The 23,965-nt window shown below is 43.1% G+C and overlaps 1 protein-coding gene across 1 annotated transcript in view; it reads right to left on the bottom strand.

Moving 5' to 3' along the window:
* Positions 1-13,870: 13,870 nt before the first annotated feature.
* Positions 13,871-23,965, bottom strand: part of DNAJC27 (DnaJ heat shock protein family (Hsp40) member C27) — a 43,080-nt gene continuing 32,985 nt past the window's right edge. Inside the window, exon 7 of the mRNA XM_022574309.3 lies at positions 13,871-21,736. Within this exon, the coding sequence (XP_022430017.1) occupies positions 21,604-21,736 (133 nt within the window). The 3' untranslated portion in view covers positions 13,871-21,603. The remainder of the gene's footprint in view (positions 21,737-23,965) is intronic.

The following is a 23,965-nucleotide window of genomic DNA, read 5'->3' as shown; positions in this document are numbered from 1 at the left end:
GATGGAGGGGCTACAAGGATGACCCGTACAGCGTCCAGACCTTCATCAACTCCTGCCAGCTCAGAGGTTTGGAGCCTTCACCCGGGAGACAGGAGCCCTCAGTCGTCAGCAAGCACAGCCTCGGACCCTGGCCTTGATGCTGAGGGGGACCTCAGACAAACGATTCCACCTCCCCAATTCTCAGTGTCCTTGTGGTGGGGTGACACAGACTGACCCTAGGAACAGGGGCTAATGGGCATCAGAATGGTTGGCAAATCTCCGCAGAACAAGTCAAACGGGTGTTACTGTCCAGCTCCTGGCCAGATGGCCCAGCTGCTCTGGCACTGCTGTTCCAGCGTGACCTGCTCAAGGCATGGCTGGGCTGCCATCGCCCTTGGGCTGTCCCTGTGATTACACCTGGGTCCCTCTCTTGACTCCACTGCAGTTTTCCTCTCTGACAGCATCAGCCTGAGTGCCACTTCTTTGTCTCTCTCTTTCCTTCTCTGTGTCTCTTGGTGCTTCTGCCTCCACGTCAGTCTCCCTGGCTCTGCCCCTGCCTCTGGGTCACTCCTTGGACCACTGTGGATGTGTAGAAGTGTGTGAGTATTTGTGAGTGTATGCATACGTGTTTTGTGTTAGTGTGTGACCGTGAGAGTTACGTGTGAGCATGTGTGATGAGTGATGAGTGTGATGGGTGAGCGTGAGCACGTGTGCACGCTCCTGGCAGAGCTGCACTGCCCCACCCTAGCAGGTGGGCTCTGGCCTCACCCCCTCCTCCCCCATCTGACAGCCCCGGTGCCCTGCTCCCTTCCTCGGGCCTGTCCTCTGGCCTGTGGGCGGGCAGGGGGAAGTGGAGCCCAGACAGTGAAGACCACATCCACTTTCCTGGGCTGGGGTGTTTCTGGGTCTGTCCCATCCTGGGTGTGAGCATCTCCTCAGGAGCCAGACCAGCTCTCCTGGTTCCTCCAGCCCAGCATTTGAAACAGAGTAGCTACTACATAACCTGCGGTTGAAATAACTTCAATTTAACACTAACCATTCATCCCCTTTCACTCACTGATGCGTGCTTCCCAAAGGGCGGTGATCTTGCCTCCTGTGGGATCCTGCCTTCAGGCACTGGGGGCTGTGTGCTCTCCTTTAGCTCTATGACAGAGGTACTACTAACGTTCCCATTTTACAGGTGAGGAACAAGAGTTGACTTGCTCCTGAGCCCACATCCAGGAAGGGGCGAGTGAGGGCTGGAATCCAGGTGCTCCAGACAGCGCACGAGTGCGGCTCCAGCAGGAATCCTCAGGAAGCTTGCACCAGGCAGGACACTGTGATCTCAGACTCGGTGCCTAATATATGGCCAGGGGCAGCCTGCAGAATCGTGGCTCCCTGGATGTCAGAGCTGAAAGAGACTCGAAACAGCATTCTGCTCCAGCCTGGATGGGGAAGTTGAGGCCCAGAGAGGTTAAATTGGGGGCGAGTAAGACACATGCCCATGGAGTGTGAAGCAACGTGTGAATGCTGAGTAATCCCGAGGCCTCTATGGAAATGTCACGTTTCCAAAAGCACTCGCGCCTGGGCTCCTCCGAGAAGAGGCACCATAGAAATATGTGCTAACAACCTCTCCCAGCTGCTGGGGATTAGATGGAGCAGAAGAAGATTTTGAACAAGAGGTGGCTAGACAAGGCCCAAGCAGGCAGGAAATGGAGGCCTCCATCTCCAGGGTGCCTCTCCCTCCCTCTGGTCCCAATACCCAGAAAAGCTGAGTCCAGGGGTGGGGGGGAGGGTGGTCAGCAGGCTGGGGGCTTAGAGAAGGGCTGGCTCAACGCTCTGCTTGCAGATATTAAAACCGAAACCATCCCAGCAGCTGTTTCCCTGCCCAGCACCCCATCTCAGGACTTGGTAAGAAGCATCCTTGACCCTGCTCTTCCTCTCCCCTCCCCCCACCCATTCTCTACACCCCAACCAGGGCAATCGATCGGTCCAAATCCAAATCTGATCTTGTCCCCGTCTTCTTTAAAAATCTTGTCATCGGCGGTCCCTGCCAAGGATAAGAAGACTGCCCACCTCTGCACGTGCTACGGGATCAAATATGATAATACTTGGAAAGCGCTCAGAGGGCGCTTTCCTTTGAAGTTGTCCTCAAGGAACATTGGTCATTTGGGCCTGGAGATCTGTAGTGGGTTGGATGGTTCCCCCCACCTTCCCCCCTCCCCAGAAGATATGTACACATCCAATTCCCTGGAACCTATGAATGTGACCTTATTTGCAAAAAGTGTCTTTGCAAATGTAATCAAGAGATGAGACCACCCTGGATTACCCAGGCGGCCCTAAATCTAATGACAAGCACCCTTAGGAGAGACACACAGAGGAGAAGACAGGCACAGAGGAGGAGGTGCTGTGAAGATGCAGGCAGAGGTTGGAGGGATGTGGCCACAAGCCCAGGAACACCTGGAGCCTCCAGAGGCTGGAAGAGGTGAGGAGGGATTCTCCCCTACGGCCTCCAGAAGGAGCACGGCCCTGCCGACCGACCACCTTGATTTTGGACTTCCGGCCCCCAGAACTGGGAGAGAATAAATTTCTGTTGTTTTATGCCATCCAGGCTGTGGTAATTTGTTTTGACAGCCACAGGAAACTAAGACAGGATCCACATTTCCATACCTATACTTAACACTTGCTACGATTTATTGTAATTTTACATGACTGTCACCCCAATCACTAGACTTTGAACCCAGGGTCAAAGCCTTTATTCACCTTCATACCAGGAATGCCAGCCTCCCAATAAACCTTGTTGAATTTTAAAAAGTCAGTCGGACCCTCTTCTCCAAGTAGGGGACACATGCCCCCCTGATACTCCGAGACAGGCCAGGAAGTGGCATTTCATTGGAAAAAATGACATGTCCTAACCAGCTATGTTCTTTCAGAGGGCTGATTTGGGATAAAAGGTGATTCAGAAAAGGATGAGATAATCAAGGGAAAACTGACAAGAAGGCACGAAATAATAACTACCAGAAGACAGTGGTCCAGATTTAAGTAACACTCTCTAGGATTCATTCCACAAAGTTCTCAGGCCCCACGCAAAAGATGTCGGGCTGACTTACACTCAAATTAGACACGCGCAGGTTTGTGGTTAAGCATATCCATGTGTTTCTGCAGATGGTGATTTTTATAACTATTAAATAACTCACGCTGGCATTGTTTTCCCTCTTGCATTCTTTAAAAAGATGCTGTTTACTGCTCAAGGGGTGACGGAAATAAACTAGCTACTCGCTTTGCCATCCCTCTTCCAATTCTGCTGTGCCACATGGGGGATGCCAGGCACCTTTCTGAAAGTGTTATATTCAGTGGGATAGGTGCTAAGCTTTTTCAAAACCAGACAAGAACTTGGTCCTTTTTTAAAAAAAAAAAATTATAGCTTTTATTTAAAAATTTTCTTTTTTCACTCTATTAAAATTCATTTCAGTGAAATGAATTCAGGGTGTGTTTACGCAATTCTCTCACCCTTCCTCCCCTCCTTGATGCCTCTGGCCTGCCAAGTGGGAAGCAAGTGATGGCTCTGGTCAGAGCTGAGCGAGGACCCAGAACCCCCAGTGTAAGGCTCTCTGGTCGAGACGGCTCTAACCCTTCCATTCATGAATAGCCCCGTACTAGCTGCCAGCTTTGCGATCTGTTTGGACAGGAAAACGTATAACTGTGCTCTGCTATTTTTAGCAGCTGCTAGCGTTGAGTCAGTCTTTCTGCTGGCTTGGAGCCCTCTGCTCTTTCTCGTGCTGTCAGACACTTGCTCACATCTCAGGGCAGTGAGCTCCCATGTCCCTTGCCCGCACCCCTCTCTATCACTTGCTTAGGGCAGGGCAGATTTTTAGGGGTCTGTATTTCTGTGCTTCTCTTAATAAAAGCTGCCCCACAAGTCATTTACATTAATCTGGATGGAGCTGGAGACTTTCCATCTTGTTCACAATTTTGCATTAATGTAGCTAAGTGGGAATTCTTTTTAAGTCAAGTCTAAGTTCAAATATGCCTTTAAACAAACAAAAATTACATTTAAATAGCTTTAGAGAGAATATAAAGGAGGATTTAACTGTTAGCTATAAATTGATACTCACTGTTCATTGTTTTGTTTTGTTTTTATCCCAGAGTCTAGCAGAGTGCCTGGCGTTGAAAAGGCACTTAATAAGTGCTTGGTGGAGGAAGGAATGCTTAGGAATAAATGGATAAATTCTAAGGTGTTAAAAGCTCAGTACTTAATCCCTCTCAAGGGTAAAACTTATAATGTAACACACAGAACTTTTAATAAATTGCAAATGGTGGAGTTCTCAGGCATCTCTCCTGGGGTGTGGGCAGAGATGTTTTTGGGCAGTTGGGTTGTATTATAATTGTTGGGATGATTTCTGTCCTAAGTGACCCCAAACTTAACTCACAATGGCTTAACAGTAGAGAAAATGTATCACTTCTATAACAAGTCTTTGGATAGAAGAGGTCTAAGGTTAGTTATTCGGTGGCTCAAAACCATCTTTAAGGTGCATGTCACTTTCCATCTTCTGCCCTGCCATCCTTAGGGTATCAGTTTTGCCATCACAGGCTAACTCTTCCCATGTTTGCAAGATGGCACCACCATCTAGCATCATATGCAGACACATTAATCCACAGAAGAAGAGAAACAGTTTCCTCCCACGCCTCTCTTTTTGGGAGTATGAAAGTGTTTTCTGGAAGCTCCCTAGAAGAATGTCCATGATGTCTTTTTGGCTAGAGCAGGGTCACGTGCCCACTTCCAAACCAGTAACTAGCAATAGAACTGGTACCACCGTAAACGGCTTCAATCACTCATTATTTACCCTGAGCCACACAGTGGAGGGATAGACACCTGGACATTAGGACTCTGCCAACAAGGAAGAAGGGGGGAATGGCCAGTACTGACGCTGGTGGGCCTCAGGGCCAGACCTGATTCCCGGCAAAGCCAACTCTCTTATCATTTTTCCAAGGAACTTCTATAAACCTGGGAAATACTTAAATTTCACCGAAGAAATTATGCCAAGCTTTGATTGGTTAATGAGCAACATATTTGGGCGCAAAGGGCATCCACGCTTTTCCTATTTTCTTACTCTCCACTAGGCCCCTTTTAATCAACATTCAGTTGTGTTGTGACTTTTTTCATAATCAGTTGGGAAACATGTGGTTTCAGTTTAGCAATTCATTAATTTATCAAACATTTACTATGCTTTTATTAGGCACCAAGGACACAAAGGTAGAAAAGATAAGGTCTTCGTCCGCCAAGAAGTAATACATTGGAGAGCCCCCTGTCGTGCTGAGGAGAAAATCTATGAAATGTGCCTGGGCAGCAGAGGTGAGTCTAGAGAAATTTCAGAGGAAGAGGCATTTGAGTTGGATATAAAAGTTCAGTAAGAGTTTGCCAGGCAAAGAGGAGAGAGGAGCGAGGGCACGTGCCTTAGTCAGACTGCTATAACAAAACACCACAGCCTGGGGGGCTTAAACAACAGACATTTATTTCTCACAGTTCTGGAGGCTAGACGTCCAAGATCAAGGTACTGGCAGATCCAGTTCTTGGTGAGGGCTCTCTTCCTGGCTTGCAGACAGCCACCTTCTTGCTGTGACTTCACATGGTGGAGAAGAAGCTCTGGTGTTTCTTCCTCTCCTTATAAGGACACTAATCCCATCATGGGGCCTCATGACTTCATGTAAACCTAATTACCTCCAAATACCCCCAACTCCAAATACTATCACACTGGGGGTTAAGGCTTTAATGCATTTGGAGGGGACACCAACATTCAGTCTATAACAGCATGTCTGGTCGAGGGGGGCAGCAAGTACAAAAGCACAAGGCTATGAACAGCAGACTGTGTTCACAGAACAACAAGAAGTTCACTGAGCCTAGAGCAGGGAGGGCAGGGGCGGCAAGGAGATGGAAGTGTCGAGACACAGGATGGGAGGAGGCTGGGTTATGCCAGGCCAAGGCAGTGTGGTGCTATAGCAAAGAGCGGAGGTGCTGAAGTCAGGCCCCAGTCTGAACCCAGGTTCCACTCTTACAATAGATCAATGTTTGTTTTGGTTTCCTGGGGCTGCCATAACAGATTTCTACAAACCGGGTGGTTTAAAACAGCAGAAATACATGTTTTCACAGTTCTGAAGGCCACAAGTCCAAGTGAAGGTGTTGTCAAGGCTGGAGGCTCTGAGGGAGAATCCATTCTCTGCCCCTCTCCTAGCTTCTGGTAGCTGCCAGCAACTATTGGCATTCCTTGGCTTGGGTCTTTATAGCTCCAATCTCTGCCTCTGTCTTCACATAGCCTCCTTTTCTCTGGTGTCTCATTTTTTCCCCCCTTCTCTTCTAAGGGCTTGTCATTGGGTTTAGGGTCCATCCTCACCTAGGATGAGCTCATCTCAAGATCCTTACCCTAATTATATCCGCAAAGACTCTATTCCAAATAAGGTCACATTCTGAGGTTCTGGGTGGACATATCTTTTGCGGACCATAAGGCAACACTTCAGTGTTGTAATAGTAAACAGTTTACTTAACCTCCTTGAGCACATTTCCTTATCCATACTATGGGGATAGAATATTTATCCTGAGGGATCATTTTAGAGTCAAATAAAATGCTTTTAAGTTGCTGAGGAAGTACTTGGTCTATAGTAAGTGCTCAAGAAGTGCCAGGAACTTGGATTTTATCCTATAGCCAACAGAAGGCTTGAAAAGTCAGTGTCTGAGCAGGGTGAGGGAAAGGGTGTTACTTCCCAAATTTTTCCTCTTTTCAAAGGCACAGGGGAGCCGGGCTGGGCCCCTGATAATGTTGGACTCAGTCAGAGGCTTCCAAGGCAAGAACACTGCAGAGTTACAGCTGTCCCAGAAAGGCAGTGGTGGAGACAGTGAGAGTTTCAGGGTGAAATGGACACATGAAGATGGTGGGGGGTGGAAGCTGCCCAGTGCCGCTGAGCCTGTGTGAGCTGTACATCTGAAAACCCAGAGTTACTTAAACGGAGTCCCTCTCTGTCGTCCTGGAGATACTAAGGCTGCCCAGCAGTAGAGGCATAGCCAAGGGCTGGGAGAAGTAAGGGAAATGAGTGAATGAGAGAAGCCTGTAGACTTGCAGAAATGCTAGAGATGGGAGCAGAGGGACCTTTAAGAGACTCATTGATAAGGCAACAGAAGCCTGGAGAAGTCAGATGGCTGCCCAGGGTCACTGAGCTTTGATTGACAGACCCAGACTTTGAACCCACAATGTTCTCACTACGTGACGTGTTCTTTCCTACCACTCTGGTCAACTTAAGCAGGAAAGATTTAGTGGAAGGATGTCAGGGGACAATAAACTCTATGTTCTTTTAGAGCAGCCTGTCCTACATGAGTGGTTCTCAAACATTATAGTGCATCAGAATCCTCTTGTGGGCTTGTCCCAATACAGACTTCTGTGCCCCCAAGAATCTGGTACATAAGTCTGGGATGGGGCTCAAGAATTATCGGCATTTCTAACAAGCTCCCAGGTGATGCCCACACTGCTGGTCCCAGATCCCACTTTAAGAATCATTGTCCTACACATTTCCTCAGTTCCTGAAGCACCCACTATGCTTTGCAAATATCAAGTGCTCAATTCGTCCTTGCTTCAATGAATCACACGCTTTGGATTTAAAATACTATCAAAGACTTAATACCCACTGATGATGCTGACTGGAGGCTGCTAGTGAGTTACATCAGGTCCTCCTACCTAGTAATTTACATCATGATATAAATGAGTTTGATTTCAACCAAACCCATCCCACTAAATACATTTCACAGAACCCCAAGCCCTGCTGTATTAAAATTCCCTGGCAATATGGTGGGTATGCGCTCTAGGAAAGGAGTAAAAAGCTTTGGGGCATTGGATTAATTTCATCTGGTCTACAGGGAAAATCACAGGAAGTGAGTCACCTTTATGCCTCTAATGGAGAGAGGTTTTAAAAGTCTTTAACAGTGATACAGCAATCAGAGAAGAAAAAGAAATAAAAGGAATACAAATTGGAAAGGAAGAAATAAAACTGTCACTGTTTGCAGATGACATGATACTATACACAGATAATCCTAAAGATGCCACCAGAAAACTACTAGAGCTAATCAGTGAATTTGGTAAAGTTGCAGGATACAAAATTAATGCACAGAAATCTCTTGCATTCCTAAACACTAACAACGGAAGATCAGAAAGAGAAATTAAGGAAACAATCCCATTCACCATTGCAACAAAAAGAATAAAATACCTAGGAATAAACCTACCCAAGTAGGTAAAAGACCTGTACTCAGTAAACTAAAAGACATTGATGAAAGAAATCAAAGATGACACAAACAGATGGAGAGATATATAATGTTCTTGGATTGGAAGAACCAATATTGTGAAAATGACTATACTGCCCAAAGCAATCTACAGATTCAATGCAATCCCTATCAAATTACCAATGGCATTTTTTATAGAAATAGAACAAAAAAATCTTAAAATTTGTATGGAGACAAAAAAGACCCTGAATAGACAATGCAATCTTGAGGGAAAAAAATGGAGCTGGAAGAATTAGACTCCCTGACTTCAGACTATACTACAAAGCTACAGTAATCCAGACATTATGGTACTGGCAAAAAAACAGAAATATAGATCAATGGAACGGGATAGAAAGCCCAGAGATAAACCCATGTACCTATGGTCAACTAATCTATGACAAAGGAGGCAAGGATATACAATGGAGAAAAGACAGTCTCTTCAATAAGTGCTGCTGGGAAAACTGGACAGCTACATGTAAAAGAATGAAATTAGAACATTCCCTAACACCATATACAAAAATAAACTCAAAATGGATTAAAGACCTAAATATAAAACCAGACACTATAAAACTCTTAGAGGAAAACACAGGAAGAACACTCTTTGACATAAATCACAGCAAGATCTTTTTTGACCCACCTCCTAGAGTAATGGAAATTAAAAAAATAAACAAATGGGACTTAATGAAACTTAAAAGCTTTTGCACAACAAATTATAAACAAGGCGAAAAGACAACCCTCAGAATGAGAGAAAATATTTGCAAACGAATCAACAGACAAAGGATTAATCTCCAAAATATATACAAACAGCTCATGCAGCTCAATATTAATAAAACAAACAACCCAATCAAAAAATGGGCGGGGGCTTCCCTGGTGGCACAGTGGTTGAGAGTCCGCCTGCCGATGCAGGGGACACAGGTTCGTGCCCCAGTCTGGGAAGATCCCACATGCCGTGGAGCGGCTGGGGCCGTGAGCCATGGCCGCTGAGCCTGCGCGTCCGGAACCTGTGCTCCGCAACGGGAGAGGCCACAACAGTGAGAGGCCCATGTACCGCAAAAAAAAAAAAAAAAATGGGCAGAAGACCTAAACAGACACTTCTCCAAAGAAGACATACAGATGGCCAAGAGGCACATGAAAAGCTGCTCAACATCACTAATTATTAGAGAAATGTAAATCAAAACTACAATGAGGTATCACCTCACACCAGTTAGAATGGACAGCATCAGAAAACCTACTAACAACAAATGCTGGAGAGAGTGTGGAGAAAAGGGAACCCTCTTTCACTGTTGGTGGGAATGTAAATTGATACAGTCACTATGGAGAACAGTATGGAGATTCCTCAAAAAACTAAAAATAGAATTACCATATGACTCAGCAATCCCACTACTGGGCATATACCCAGAGAAAACCATAATTCAAAAAGACACATGCACCCCAGTGTTCATTGCAGCACTATTTACAATAGCCAGGTCAAGAAGCAGCCTAACTTCCATTCATCAACAGGTGAATGGATAAAGAAGATGTGGTACATATATACAATGGAATATTACTCAGCCATAAAAAGGAATGAAATTGGGTCATTTGTAGAGACATGGATGGATCTGGAGACTGTCATACAGAGTGAAGTAAGTCAGAAAGAGAAAAACAAATATCATATATTAATGCATTTATGTGGAATCTAGAAAAATGGTACAGATGAACCGGTCTGCAAGGCAGAAATAGACACACAGATGTAGAGAATAAACGTATGGACACCAAGGGGGGAAAGCAGGGGGTGGGGGATGGTGGTGGGATGAATTGGGAAATTGGGATTGACATAGATACACTAATATGGACAAAATAGATAACTAATAAGAAGCTGCTGTATAAAAAAAAAGTAAATAAAAATGAAACAGGATAAAAGAAAGTCTTTAATGGTGATATTGTTAAAGATTGTAATCAGTCAACAGAATTAATGAGTGTCTCCTGCAAGTCACTGCGACAAGTGCTATGAGAGATGAGGCTGAGACCCAAGCCCTGCCCCAAAGGGTTAACCGTCTGGTTGAGGGGATGAGATAAAAGGAAAGGATCTTGAGGGGCGTGAGGAGAGCTTATATATTGGAGGATGCATAAAAGCCCTGCCCACTCCCATGCTTTCCTGGGGTAAACCCAGAGCCAAGCTGGAGTTCGCTGTATCACGGCTCATGAAAGCTTATTGGTGCATCTCTTCCCAACTTGGAATCAACCATGAAGAGTATTTATACCATGAAAATTGGGCAAAAGCCACAAATCAGGGCTTCCTCGCCCCCCTCCTGGAGGGCCAGTTTACCAGCACACCAGGAACTCCTAGGGCCTGATAAAGAAGTTCAAGGTGGCTTCCAAGGTGTAATCTGGGAGGCTGCAATTTACCAGGGAAGCTTGGCATAGAGTGGCGATGGCTGAAAGAGGGGCCCTTGGGCCTCACTGCTGGGCTGAGGGAAAGTGGCCTGTGTTACAGACTGCCCAGGTGGGCAGGGTGTAGAGGTGCTAAGAGGACCAGGGAGTAGAAGAGGCTGAGGGCCTGGACAACTAGGAGGATGAGTGCTTGGACCTTGTGTCTGGAAGCCATGGCGGGACATGACAACAGCAACAGATGGCAGACCAACTGGAGCCAGTGAGGCCACTGGGGTGAAAGATGGCAAGAGTACCAAAAATATGAGAGGTAAGGTACCCTCGCCCCAACTCTGGATCTCCCCTAGGAACAGGAGGGTAGTGGAAGTATGAGGGGGAGGTGGGGACCTCGCATTTACCGCGTTTTAATCTTGAACTGATCATGTTTAAAACCAGAAGTGACTAACCTACCTTAAGAGGCAAATTTTAAGTTTTCCTGTCCTTGGTGAAAAATGTGAGCTTGGGAGCCAAGACAGCTTCCGTTTTACAAGAATAAAGATTATCTTTGAACATCTGAGTCTTGTTGACTTATTACTAAAAATTTCAGACCTGTGACATCATTTGCCTTTGTAAAATGAGATGCCATATCACAATTTCAAGTAGGAAGAATTTAAGGTTTTCTTTATTAAAAGAAATGAGAGAGTTAGCCTATTATTGCTAACTTTAGGAAAAACTTAATTCACTAACTTTTTTCTAAATTAATTTTTCTTTTTCTTTCTCTTCTTTTTTTGGGGGTATGAGTTGCACTAGAATTATATGCGAGAGGTCTGGGGGTCTAGTATTTATTGCCTTTGTAAAATTCCATAAAATAGTGATCTTTAGAAAGGACCATAGGTGTTATCTAACCAACAGCCTCATCTAATAATGGAGGAACCAAACCTCAGAAGGGGCCCCTGGCCCAAGGCTACTCTATTAATTAATAGATAAGCCTCTGTCTCAGGACTTCTCATTTCAATTCTACCGCTTCTATGTTATCTGAGAGAGTGTGTTTGCGGATATGTACCTACATTAAGTGAATCTGAAATTCCAGCCAGAGAGCGCTGATTGCTATGTTAGCTTTTCAAAAAACTTTTGAGTGACTAAAAGTTTTTTTTCCATTTTAGTCTCAAGTTTCTACTAATGTAAAGAAGTAAGATTTAATTATGGCCCAGAGCGCCCCTACTATAGAGTCCCCACACAAGCTTAAGAGTGTCTCCCTCTCTTTTTTAATCTGGTGCTGTATTTAGTTTTTGGTTTCACATAACATTTTACATGATTAAAGTAGTTGACATTCACCGGGAAAACTCAAATAATACAGACAAGCATAAGGCAGAAAGTCAAACCATCCTGACCCCATCCCCTAAAACCCACTCCCCAGACAATCACTCTTTACAGTTTGGTAAATATAAAGCAACTTTTCTTCCTGCAGTGCTGGCGATTCTAATACAAAATGCCACACTGAGCTTTGGGGCGGAGGGAGGGAGGGAGACAGCCCGCTACTAGCTTCTTCAGTTCTAACTATGACAAAAGAATAAGTTAGGGGTGTGAAAATCACCCAGAAACAAAATCCTTAGGCTGACAAATGCTGTAAAGGGATCCTTCCGTTCCTGCCCACCAGTTATATCTTAGACTCTCAGGGTGGATGTCCCTTAAGACACAATTTTCAAGTGGTTCTGGAGGCATCATCGGGTTCTGCAAGAGTTAGTGCAAAATTTCACTTACAAAACCCTCTTAATAAAAATATCCAGATGTATTATATTCCATATTTTAATTCATGTTAACTTAAGTTGTCATGTTAACTCCCTCTTGGCTTGGGCACACCTCAGAAAGAAGTTTCTTTCATTCCTAAGCACATATATAGGATTTGAACTTGGGCCATGAATGAGGAAAATTGTACCTTTGTGGTCTTTTTAAAAATGCAGGCCTATCATCAAAAAATCTACAAACAATAAATGCTGGAGAGGGTGTGGAGAAAAGGGAACCCTCTTGCACTGTTGGTGGAAATGTGAATTGATACAGCCACTATGGAGAACTGTATGGAGGTTCCTTAAAAAACTAAAAACAGAACTACCGTACGACCTAGCAATCCCACTACTGGGCATATACCCTGAGAGTATATAATAATTCAAAAAGAGTCATGTACCACAATGTTCACTGCAGCTCAATTTACAATAGCCAGGACATGGAAGCAACCTAAGTGTCCATTGACAGATGAATGGATAAAGAAGATGTGGCACATATTTACAATGGAATATTACTCAGCCATAAAAAGAAACGAAATTGAGTTATTTGTAGTGAGGTGGATGGACCTAGAGTCTGTCATACACAGTGAAGTAAGTCAGAAAGAGAAAAACAAATATTGTTATGCTAACACACGTATGTGGAATGAAAAAAAAAAAAGTTCTGAAGAACCTAGGGGGAAGACGGGAATAAAGACACAGACCTACTAGAGAATGGACTTGAGGATATGGGGAGGGGGAAGGGTGAGCTGTGACAAGTGAGAGAGTGGCATGGACATATATACACTACCAAACGTAAAACAGATAGCTAGTGGGAAGCAACCACGTAGCACAGGGAGATCAGCTGGGTGCTTTGTGACCACCTAGAGGGGTGGGATAGGGAGGGTGGGAGGGAGGGAGACGCAAGAGGGAAGAGATATGGGGACATATGTATACGTATAACTAATTCACTTTGTTATAAAGCAGAAACTAACACACCATTGTAAAGCAATTATACTCCAATAAAGATGTTAAAAAAAAAAAAGAAAAAAATCCAAGCTCCACTGCTCACTAACTGTACCTGAATGTATGCAATCTCCCCCCTCAAAAAAAAAAATGCAGGCCTATTCACAGGGAACTATATTCAATATCTTGTAGTAACCTATAATAGAAAAGAATCTGAAAAAGAACATATACATATATATATATACACACACATATATAACTGAATCACTTTGCTGTATACCTGAAACTAACACAACATTGTAAATTAACTATATTTTCAATATTTAATATTTAATTAAAATATTTAATACTAATGTTTAATATTTAAATTTTTGATATTCAATATTTTAATTTTTAAATTTAATATTTAATAAATTAACCATTTAATTAATAATAATTTATTAAATATTAAATGATTGCTATTATTAAATATTTAATATATTAAATTTTTAATATTTTCAATATTTTAAAAAGTTAATTAAAAAAACCCTGCTAGTTCATAAAAACAACACACATAGATAATACTGCAGCATTTTTTGTAGTGACAAAAAGCTGGAAACAAAGCCCGTGTCTGAATAAGTTATGGCATAACAACACCATTACTATTACTATTATTCAGCCACTAAAGAGACTGAATTAAATCTAAACCAATTGACTTAAGATTTTTATGAGGTACTGTTGAATGAGAAGAGAAAGATGCAGAAAAGTGTACATAATATGATCTCACTTTTGTAAAGCCAAAAAAAAAAAGTCAACCCCCACCCCCCCAAAAAAGCAGCCCTATTTATATCCATGTAAGTAACATGGTACAAGCAGGAACAACATTATTTATGAGTGTGAAGCAAAGTATTTAAAAATTTGGAACTTTAGGCTGACAGTGTACACTGAGAGACTGGGTTCTGAAGTTGGGCAAGCTTGGGTTTGAATAGCTTTTTATTTGGCCTTGAGCAGGTCACTTAACCTCTCTGACCCTCAGTTTTCTCATCTGTAAAATGGGGATGATGTTATTAAAGACATTCATGTTCTTAAAAGTCCTTTGAATGTTTCTGTCACTGGGAACTTCTCTTTGGCTATCTTTCTAAAATTATCTAATAATTTTTAACATCTAATATCTTTCTAATAATCCTTTTTTGGACCCCAGCTTCCTGTCCCATCTCATCAAGTCTTTCTTCCTTTTCTTTTAGGCAGCCCCAGCCCCTAGAAGTCTTGTTCATTTCTTATGAAGAGCAGCTCGGCTCCGTGCCTCACCACGCAAAGCCATAGTACTTTCCCTTATACCTAAAATTTCACTAGGCTGCTTCATTAAACAGAGCTCCTGTCCAGCACTGCCAGCAGCACAGAGTGCCTGGCAGAAGCTCTTAACTTTCCTTGAACCTGATTACTTTCCTGGGCAAGGCGCTCTCCTCACCAGCATCTGTGAGCAGGAGGGAATAGTGCGGGGATTTATCACCTTCTGATATAAATGCTGACGTCTCCCCTAGGAGACAGAACTGCCTGGTAGGTTGTTTTTATATGGCGTGATGTTAAAAGCTTGAACTTTTATAAATTTATCCTAATAAAATGTTGCTCTTAAATAAAAGTCTCATATCGGAGTTCACTAGAAGTATAGGGTTCTGTTGATAAAAAGCACTTGACAACCACTGACTTGGGGCTTTTCTATTTTCTCCCTGCTAGTCAGATCCGAGATAGTTTCTTTTGTTTTCTTTATCTTTCCTTTTGAACAACTTGATGTCTTTCCTCTCTTTAGTATTTATTTTATTAACCTTTTTGTTTTCTCTCATGTTCTGAAACCAGCAGAATGTTCACATCCTGATATCTGAGGCATGTGGCACCTCAATTTCTCTCAGTCATAGCAGACTCTTAGTTTCTCTTCCCTAGAACAAATGCTCTCATGGACTGCATCTGCTGATTTTATAATTATCACTAACAACTAACTGTTCTGGATTCACGGAGAAATAATTTTCCTAAAGTCAACCGATCACAATTTTAACTGGGTGATATCAGAGGTATACACTATTTACTTAACTAAGACAACAACTGAGATTCTAGATACTTTCCCCTCCAAATGAACACAACCTTATGAACTGCTGTGGAAGGATATATTACTATTTTAATTATTAATATAAAACGTATATAAAGAAACTCCTTAAGTCTAGTACTATTTCCTCCAGGCCAACAGGAAAAACAACTTTGTATAACGATAATGGTTAAGTTCTCAAGAAAAAAATTAATATAGCATTTTAACAACCTACATGATCTTTAGTATGTAGTAGCAATCAGAGTATTAATTGCAAAACTGCATATCTTGAAGAGCAGTCAAAAAATGCAAATCTGCCTCTTCAGAAATAAACCTACAGGAAAAAATAAACTTCTTCAAAACTTCACAAATGAAAAACAACAATGACAAGAATGTAAGCTCCACAGGGCAGGGACTTTTGTTGGTTCTGTGCTCTGTTACATCCCCAGTGCCTAGAACAGAGCCTGGCACATAGTAGGTACTCAATAAATGCGTGGTGAATGAATATTTTAACAACGAAGTTTGATTAGAAATTTAAGATATTATGGGACTTACCTGCTGGTGCAGGGGTTAGGAATCCACCTGCCAATGCAGGGGACACGGGTTTGAGCCCTGGTCCAGGAAGATCCCATGTGCCGTGGAGCAGCTAAGCCCGTGCGCCACAACTACTAAGCCTGCACTCTACAGCCCGCGAGCCACAACTACTGAGCCCTCATGCCACAACTACCAAGCCCACATGCCACAACTACTGAAGTCCGCGCGCCTAGAGCACATGCTCCTCAACAAAAGAAGCCACCGCAATGAAGAGTAGCCCCCGCTCGCCGCAACTAGAGAAAGCCCATGTGCAGCAATGAAGACCCAACGTAGTCAAAAATAAATAAATTAATTAATTAACTAATTTTTTTAAAAAAAAGAAATTTAAGATATTAGAAGTGCCCCGGATAGACAATGGGTCAAATGGAAACAAAAAAGCTAGATAAAATTGTGCATCTTAAATTGATCCTGAAACAAAATGAATAAACCTAATTTTTCTTCTCAGTTTACAATTGGTTATTATTGGTTTAAAACATAGCCCAAGGGCTTCCCTGGTGGCACAGTGGTTGAGAATCCACCTGCCAATGCAGGGGACACGGGTTCAATCCCTGGTCTGGGAAGATCCCACATGCTGCAGAGCAACTAAGCCCGTGCACCACAACTACTGAGCCTGTGCTCTAGAGCCCGTGAGCCACAACTACTGAGCCCATGTGCTGCAACTACTGAAGCCCGTGCTCCACCACGAGAGAAGCCACCTCAATGAGAAGGCCCGCGCACCACAATGAAGAGTAGCCCCCGCTCGCCGCAACTAGAGAAAGCCCACACGCAGCAACGTGTGACCCAACACAGCCAAAAATAAATAAATTAAAAAAAAAAAAACATAGCCCAAGACTTTAGTTGAAAACACCAAGTATTTGGATATATTTTAATATATAAAATGTCATAATATACTTATCAAGTACTGTACCAGTCTACAGACCATAGCTTTCTCATCCCTGCTCATGATCCTTAATGTCTATTATTTTCTAATATTCTTTTAGTTGCAAGTAACAGAAAACAAACTCCAGGAAACTTAAGCAGAAAAGAGAGGAGTGGAGATTTATTAGAAGGATTCTGGGGTGGCTGATGGGCCTGAAGAACAACCGGTTCAGGGGATCTCAGGGGACTAGAAGGAAAGTCTTAGCCATCAGGACTCTGACTCTTTCTGAATGTCTGTTTCATTCTCTCAAATTTTTTCTATGAGGTTGGAATCAAGGTTGCCAGCATCAGCAGGACTCCTCCTATCTTCCTCTCCTGAGAAGAAGTTTGCTTTCCTAGATCCAATTAGAAAGATCCCAGGGAGGGATGCCAATTGGTTCAGCTTGGGTGACATTCCCATCTCTTGGGCCAATCTCTGTGACCAGGGAGGAGGGCGGGTCATAGGAGGATTTGGCAGCTCCCCTTTAGAACACGTTAGCAGTATGGAGAGGGTAGAGCAGTTCCCCAAAAGAGTGGTGGGCATTCTCAGGTGATAACGAATGTCATTCGTAATGAAAATTAAAGCTCTTGTTTGAAGTCTTCAGAGATAGACCGCCTTCTGTGGGTTGGCCCTACAAGGCTTTCACTTTCAAATTTGGGTTCACAATAGTCTGTTACTTAAGGATTCTTGTTGTCCAGGGACTAGTTAGCTGAATTATTAAGTTATTCAGCCAAGATCTGCATTATTAAAATGAGATAACAATAGTTTCATTTGAATTAAAAAGGCACACATAATATTAGTATCTTTCTTTAAGAGATCAAAACACTTTCATCACAATTTAATTAAGGTTAGCCTGAGGGACCAGTGAATAAAATTTCCTCCACTTTACCCACTGGCAACTAAAGCAAGATGTCTTATCTATGATCTCAGTTGGTAAGGAACTGGATTGGCTTCTAGACTAGCATGTTCTACATTAAGGACCAGTAGCTCAACAAATAAGTGCAGCCCACAGACCGGTGTTTGGCATTTGCCTTTACTTTATAAAAATACACAACTTAAATACATATGACACTCTCTATACAAGACATAAACAGCTGTTAGATTTAACATTTCCCGTTAGTTCAACAGAAAGCAAGTATGTCAATTACTTCGTAAGAGCAAAGGGTTTCTTTAGAGACTGTGCATTCCCGGCCCAAGGGTAGACCACCCTGCAGGCCACTGATGCAGGAAGCTCACCCAAACTGTACAACTTTCCAGCGAGTCATTTCACCAACATGGCCTTTATTGCACAGCTTCCTACTGCACTGCTTGTCAGACATAATCTAACTTACCCACACCACAAGTTTAAGCTTTCGTCTTCTCTAGAAATGCTTAATGGAAAAACCAACGTATAAACAGTATTAACTGTCTCTTACAATTGTGCTAAGTACCAATCATGAGAAATATGAACCCCTCTTCACTTTGCAAAACTTGCAATGGAAGGTGGTTAGCTGTATTTCACGGCTAAATTCCTCTGCAAAAGTTTTACGAAAACGCTGGCAGACTCAGAGTGAGCTACATGGAGTGTAGTGGAGAGGGAGTGACCTCCCAGGGCCCACTGAAATTGCTTATAGGACAGGCACTGTTCCTGTCAAAGTCAATGTGCGCACGGCCCTACCCTTTCGAACTTGAGACCGAAATACCTCCCTCCCCCTCGAGATTCTGTCATTGTTCTATGAGGAACAGCTACCTCATTACTGATTCAGAGCTTACAGGGGCTGCCCACTTACTCTGGCTTTCTTTCAGAAATTTAGCTGCCTTATCTGTGGCTCATTTAGCGAACAGTGAATTATGTACTAGTTTATCTGTATAAAGAAATATTTACCAGTTGAGAATTCATTGCAAAAAAAACTATACTAGAGTGAGTTTCCTGAGGTAAATGTGAGCCTTAAAGATGAGACTGCATCTACAGAGTTATAGCAATTTATCTTGGGTAGCACCACAACACCCCCAAGTCTGGACTTTACTGGGCACACATTTATGTGAAGAAATAAAATGACAGTGCTGAAGTAAAAGAAATGTTGACAGTTGAGAATATCAATTCAAAAGGAGGCAGCAAAGAGGAACAGAGGAACAAAAGGAGGGTATATTTTAAAGTTCTTAGGTAGGTTGGACAATTAATTTCAAAAGCCTGCAGGTATTTCTAACAAGTTTTATAAGTGTTCATTTTTGGTGACTCAGATGCAGAAGAAATGGCTTTTCTTGAATAATAGCGGTTCGAACTTTTTATTCTTTTTCGAAAAACATGACTTTCTATAAAAATTTTTTAGCCATTGAAATTATTCTGCTAGTTATTACTCTCACTGATGTGTTGTGCAATCCTAACTGGCTGAAGAATTTTAATAAGGTTGAACTGCAAAGTACATATTTGCACCAAGAATTTAAATTAATGCACAGAGGTCTGTAAAATTTTGTATGAAGTTACTTTTCATTGCAGATCAGGCTTCATTACTTCTTGATATTCTACTCAAGGATTATGGAAATCAGAAAAATCCTAGGACCCTGAAGCTTAACTTTCTTTTACATAAATGAAGTAGTACATGGCCATCCTTAACATTAATAATCAAGGTGCTGGGAACTGAGTCTCAAGACCTACAAATCAAGATCAGGCTAAATTTCAACAAGTCACTCATTATATAAGGATATGAATGGAAGCACTAAAGAACTCTCTCTGCTATAATTGCTCACCTGCACCATGTAGTTGAATAAGGTGGCCAATCTAGTGTTTGATAACAATGATGAAAACTGGCACCAGGTTTTACCCAGGGCCACATACTCAGTGACCTGTCATGTCAATTTGGGCTGACACCACCATGCACAGTCCCTCATAAATATGACCCTCCTAAGTCCTGCTGTAAGAACAGATCTATGTTTAATTACTTTAGGCATGATGAAGGCCTTAAGCAAGATTTAGGCCCTGAAGAAATTTGGGCTGGAGTTCTACAGGCCCAGAGCTAAACCCCACAAGAAATCATACTCGTATCTCAACTTATAGAAAAAAAAAAAAGGATTCAATATCACCGAGATGAAAATTCATACTAGAAGACAATGCTCTGGTTTCCTGACGACCAGCTCAGTGCAGCGCAAGGGCAGCCACACGAAGCAAAGCTGCTCTGGAGCAGGGAAGAGCCCAGAAGGCTGCAGTGGGCTTGAGTTAAACGGAAGCGGCTTTTCTTCTCTGGGGTAAGGTGAATGCTCCTTGGCGACCAATATGGAATAGCTGTTTAAAATTCACAGACAGTAGTGTTTTATATACTTTGAAGCCCCAATTAGTGCAGCCTGGTCACAGCTAAAAATCTGAGTAACATGAGAGTGATGGTGTGACGAGCCAAGCAGTGGCACTGGCTCTGTAAGCTCTGGAAGAAAGGCTGGTCCTCACACTTGCTCTTCATCCATCCCTTGGATACTGAGGAAGATACTACAGCAGGAGAATGTATTTCTCCATGTGAAATTAATTTTCATCATCTGTAGCTTTAAAATATTACTAATCAGAAATTTGTAACCCAGGCAAAAGTAACAGAGGTTCTTCTCACACAGGCCTTAAGATCTCTCTGTCCACCACCCAAAGGATCCATACTTGTCTCTGGTCAACCAGGCCCAGGTGAAGGCTGCACAGGAGGATGGAGGAGTCAAGAGCCGGAAGGCACGGATTCAAGAAAAGAGAAATGGCAGCAGATGTGGACAGGAAGAGAAGAGGGAAGAGAGAGGGAACTAACACTGATGAGGAAGTGAAGAGGAGGCCCGGCACCCCTGCCTTTCCCACCTGCTGTGATGCAGAACGTGATGTAGAAACAAAGAAGGCACAAGCCTCACATGGAGGCTCTCCTAGGGCATCAAACATGCCTGAGCCAGGCCGACCGTGCCCTCTAGGCATGTGTGCTCAATCTAGTGTGACCTGCAGGCACTACTGTCTTGGAGTCTGACTCCTGATTCCTAGGCGATGATGCTCCCTAGAGCTACCAGCACCCACTTCCATGGCCAGTGAGAGGCCTCAGATTCAGGGCCAGGACTAGCAGCAGCCAGTGTACCAGAACTTGCGGCCGCCGTCACTGTCTTTGCTCTCTTAGGACTGGCTGGTCTCTCCCCCTGGTGACTGGAGAAGGGGAACAGAGTGAACGTCACAAAAGGGCTGCTCAGTTCAGAATTGTATCACCTCGTTTCACTTCCAAAGGGCTGCCAAGAGTTCATTAACTATAGATTGATGCTTATAATACTACCTAAGAAACTCACTGTAAAAGGGGCAACTTGCTTGTGAGGTCACCACACTTTCGGGGATTCTGCTATGTCTGCTTCCACTTTTGTTTTCTTCTCTGATGATGAATGTTTTTAAAAAGAAAAAGTGAAAGGATCCTCCTATCCTCCTTCCAGAAACCTCATGGACTTTCCTGAGCAAAGTGCCTAAGGGATGCTACACTGACAGAGCTAACAAACTCATGAGAAAAATCTCTTATATCATTCAGAAGTAGGAAATGAACGGTAGTGTATAAGTGGCGCTTGGTTCTCTTCACTTCATCTCTGCAAAATGTCTATGGCATGGTAACAGGCACCCGAATTACTGATTTACAAATGACAGCACATGAGTGAAAAGAGCTGTAAGATTCTGTGAAGGAAAAACCCATGTTGGCTACTTTACCTCTAGGGAAAGTCTGTTTGGACTCGAGGCCCACACTTGTCTTTTTTTTTCTACTTTCTATTTGATGTTTTTCAGGAGGGCTGTTCGGGCATTCACAACGGCTTTGAACGCATCTTCACTACCAGGTGCTACACACTTGTCAGGGTGAAGCAGCACAGCAAGTTTCCGATATGCTTTGTTGACTTCATCTCTACGAGGAAAAGCAAAGCTCTATGTCAGTATCGAGGTCAGCCCCCACCCTCCACCCACTGCATTTTAGCTGTTTGGATATCATAATATCTCTTACAGTAAGCATATCCCAAATAAATGTTACCCTTTCTCAAAGGCGGGACTAAAGGACTAGGAAACAAACAATGCACAAATAATATGTAACATTCAAGTAGAAAAATACACAACGCCAAGTGAGTATACAAACAAACATGATCAGATGAAAATAGTACTCGGCACTTCACAGGCACTCGGCATTTGCGGACGGAAGCAATGAGGACAGGGGCCATCAGGGCAGGCCCCCTGGAGGAGGGTTCTGGAAGAAGGTTGGGTTCAGGGATTGACACAGTGGTGGGGAATACGGAGCAGCAGGGAGAGAACCGGCAGAGGCCAGGAAGGGAGCCCGCATGCAGTTCCAGGAGGAAACTGCACTGGGAAGTAACAAGAAACAAAGTTGGCCAGGGAGCAGGGGTCAGTAAGTGAAGGGCCTTGAAGGCAAAACAACAAAAAAGTTGGATTTTTAACAGTAGGTGTTTCATGACAAAATGGTGCTGGGAAAGCTGTTTTTGGAAGTTAGGAGACAGGTAGGAGGTTGTTACAATAACCCAAGCATGAATACAAGGGTTTAGATTAAGGTGTTTGTGGAAGCCAACAAGGGAAGGCAAAAGAGATAACAGAAACAAAGTCCTGGCAGAAGCAGGTGATGAGCTGGGTATAGGGGTGGAGAAGACATGAGAAAAAGGGCTGAAATGAGTTCCAGGGTCCTGGGGAATCTAAGGCCTCGGGGAAGATGGTGGTACCACTGACCAAGAAAGAGCCACTGGAAAGGGGTACCTGAGAGTTACAGTGAGCTCCCTGAGACCAAAGAAGAAACAAGAGAGAATTTAACGTTATCTAGAGAGGAAAGGAGCAGTACGATCAGTGTTTCACCAAAGACCAGGAAGTCCCAGGAGAGACCTCTAAGGAGCAGGGACTGCTGGGGTAGGGGCTGGAGACCACCTGGCCCTGCAATTCTCCCCGCTCTTCATATCCTCAGGTGTCAGGCCTCTGAGAGGCTTTCAAGTGCCCAGCCACTCCCCTGGTCAGAGTCTGGCTCTGTCTCTACCAGATAGTTTTATTTCCCACTTCCCTTTTGAATTCCTTTTGTAATTCAAGGTTCTTGTTAACTTATAAGCCTGGATTTGGTGCTTCCCCAAATCTCCTTTATTCTTTATCAGAAGGACTTCTAGTCTGGCTCTCCAAATCAGGGAGATGGTCTTTGATATCTTGGATGTGATATCTGATCATGTTTGTTTGTATACTCACTTTGCATTGTATATTTTTCTACTTGAATGTTACATATTATTTGTGCATATGTGATATCTTACGTGTCAGCTTGGGGAGACTGAGGTCATAGGGCTATGTTAACAGCTGTCCATGTCATAGGCATACGTTCTAAGGCTTTTTCTGCTTTCTGATCTTAGAGGAGTCCTTCTGAATTTTCTTGTTTTACCTCTCATGTAGCTTTTCTACATAGATAATTTCGATATTAGCTAATAAGAATCACATTCTCCCTAAGACTCTCTGTCCTTGAGGCAGTAACAGCATCCTCTCTCTTTCCCATGAGTGAGTCTTGGGTTGGGCCCCTCTAGCCACTCTGCTTCCCGAGGAAACATGTCCATATGGGGTTAGTGGTTAGGCCTGATACCTTTCAAGAATTCTGGATAGCAGGAGAAACTTTCAAGGAAAATTTTAGAGAAACAATATTGAGTCAGGTGTGTAAAAAATATATTAATTCTACTGAAGAAGATTTTTCTTAAAGTTCAAGAATAGTAAACATAGCACTGAACAAACATTAAAACTCTCTATAACTTAAAAAAAATGTTTTTACGGAATTCCCTGGTGGTCTAGTGGTTAAGACTCCATGCTTCCAATGCAGGGGGCACGGGTTCGATCCCTGGTCGGGGAACTAAGATCTCGCATGCCGCACGGCACGGCCAAAAAATAAAATAAAGGTGTATTTAAAGGATAAAATAAAATAAATGTTTTTAGGTTTTGCCCAAACGTGCTCATGCCATACAAATTAGTTTGATAGACCTAGAGGAACAAAGGTAAGAAAAGAACATGTTATATTGGTTAAGGATATGGAAATTATGGAGGCCCTGTAAATTTTGGGAGATTCCAGTTAACCACAATGAATAAGTAAGAAACCAAAAGTTTCTTTTTCCCTAAT

The sequence above is a fragment of the Delphinapterus leucas genome, chromosome 13 (genome assembly GCF_059928025.1).
Source record: "Delphinapterus leucas isolate spDelLeu-1000000601 "Yukka" chromosome 13, BTC_Dleu_Yukka2, whole genome shotgun sequence".
Taxonomy (NCBI): Eukaryota; Metazoa; Chordata; class Mammalia; order Artiodactyla; family Monodontidae; genus Delphinapterus; species Delphinapterus leucas.
This window is presented reverse-complemented; position numbering and strand designations above follow the sequence as displayed.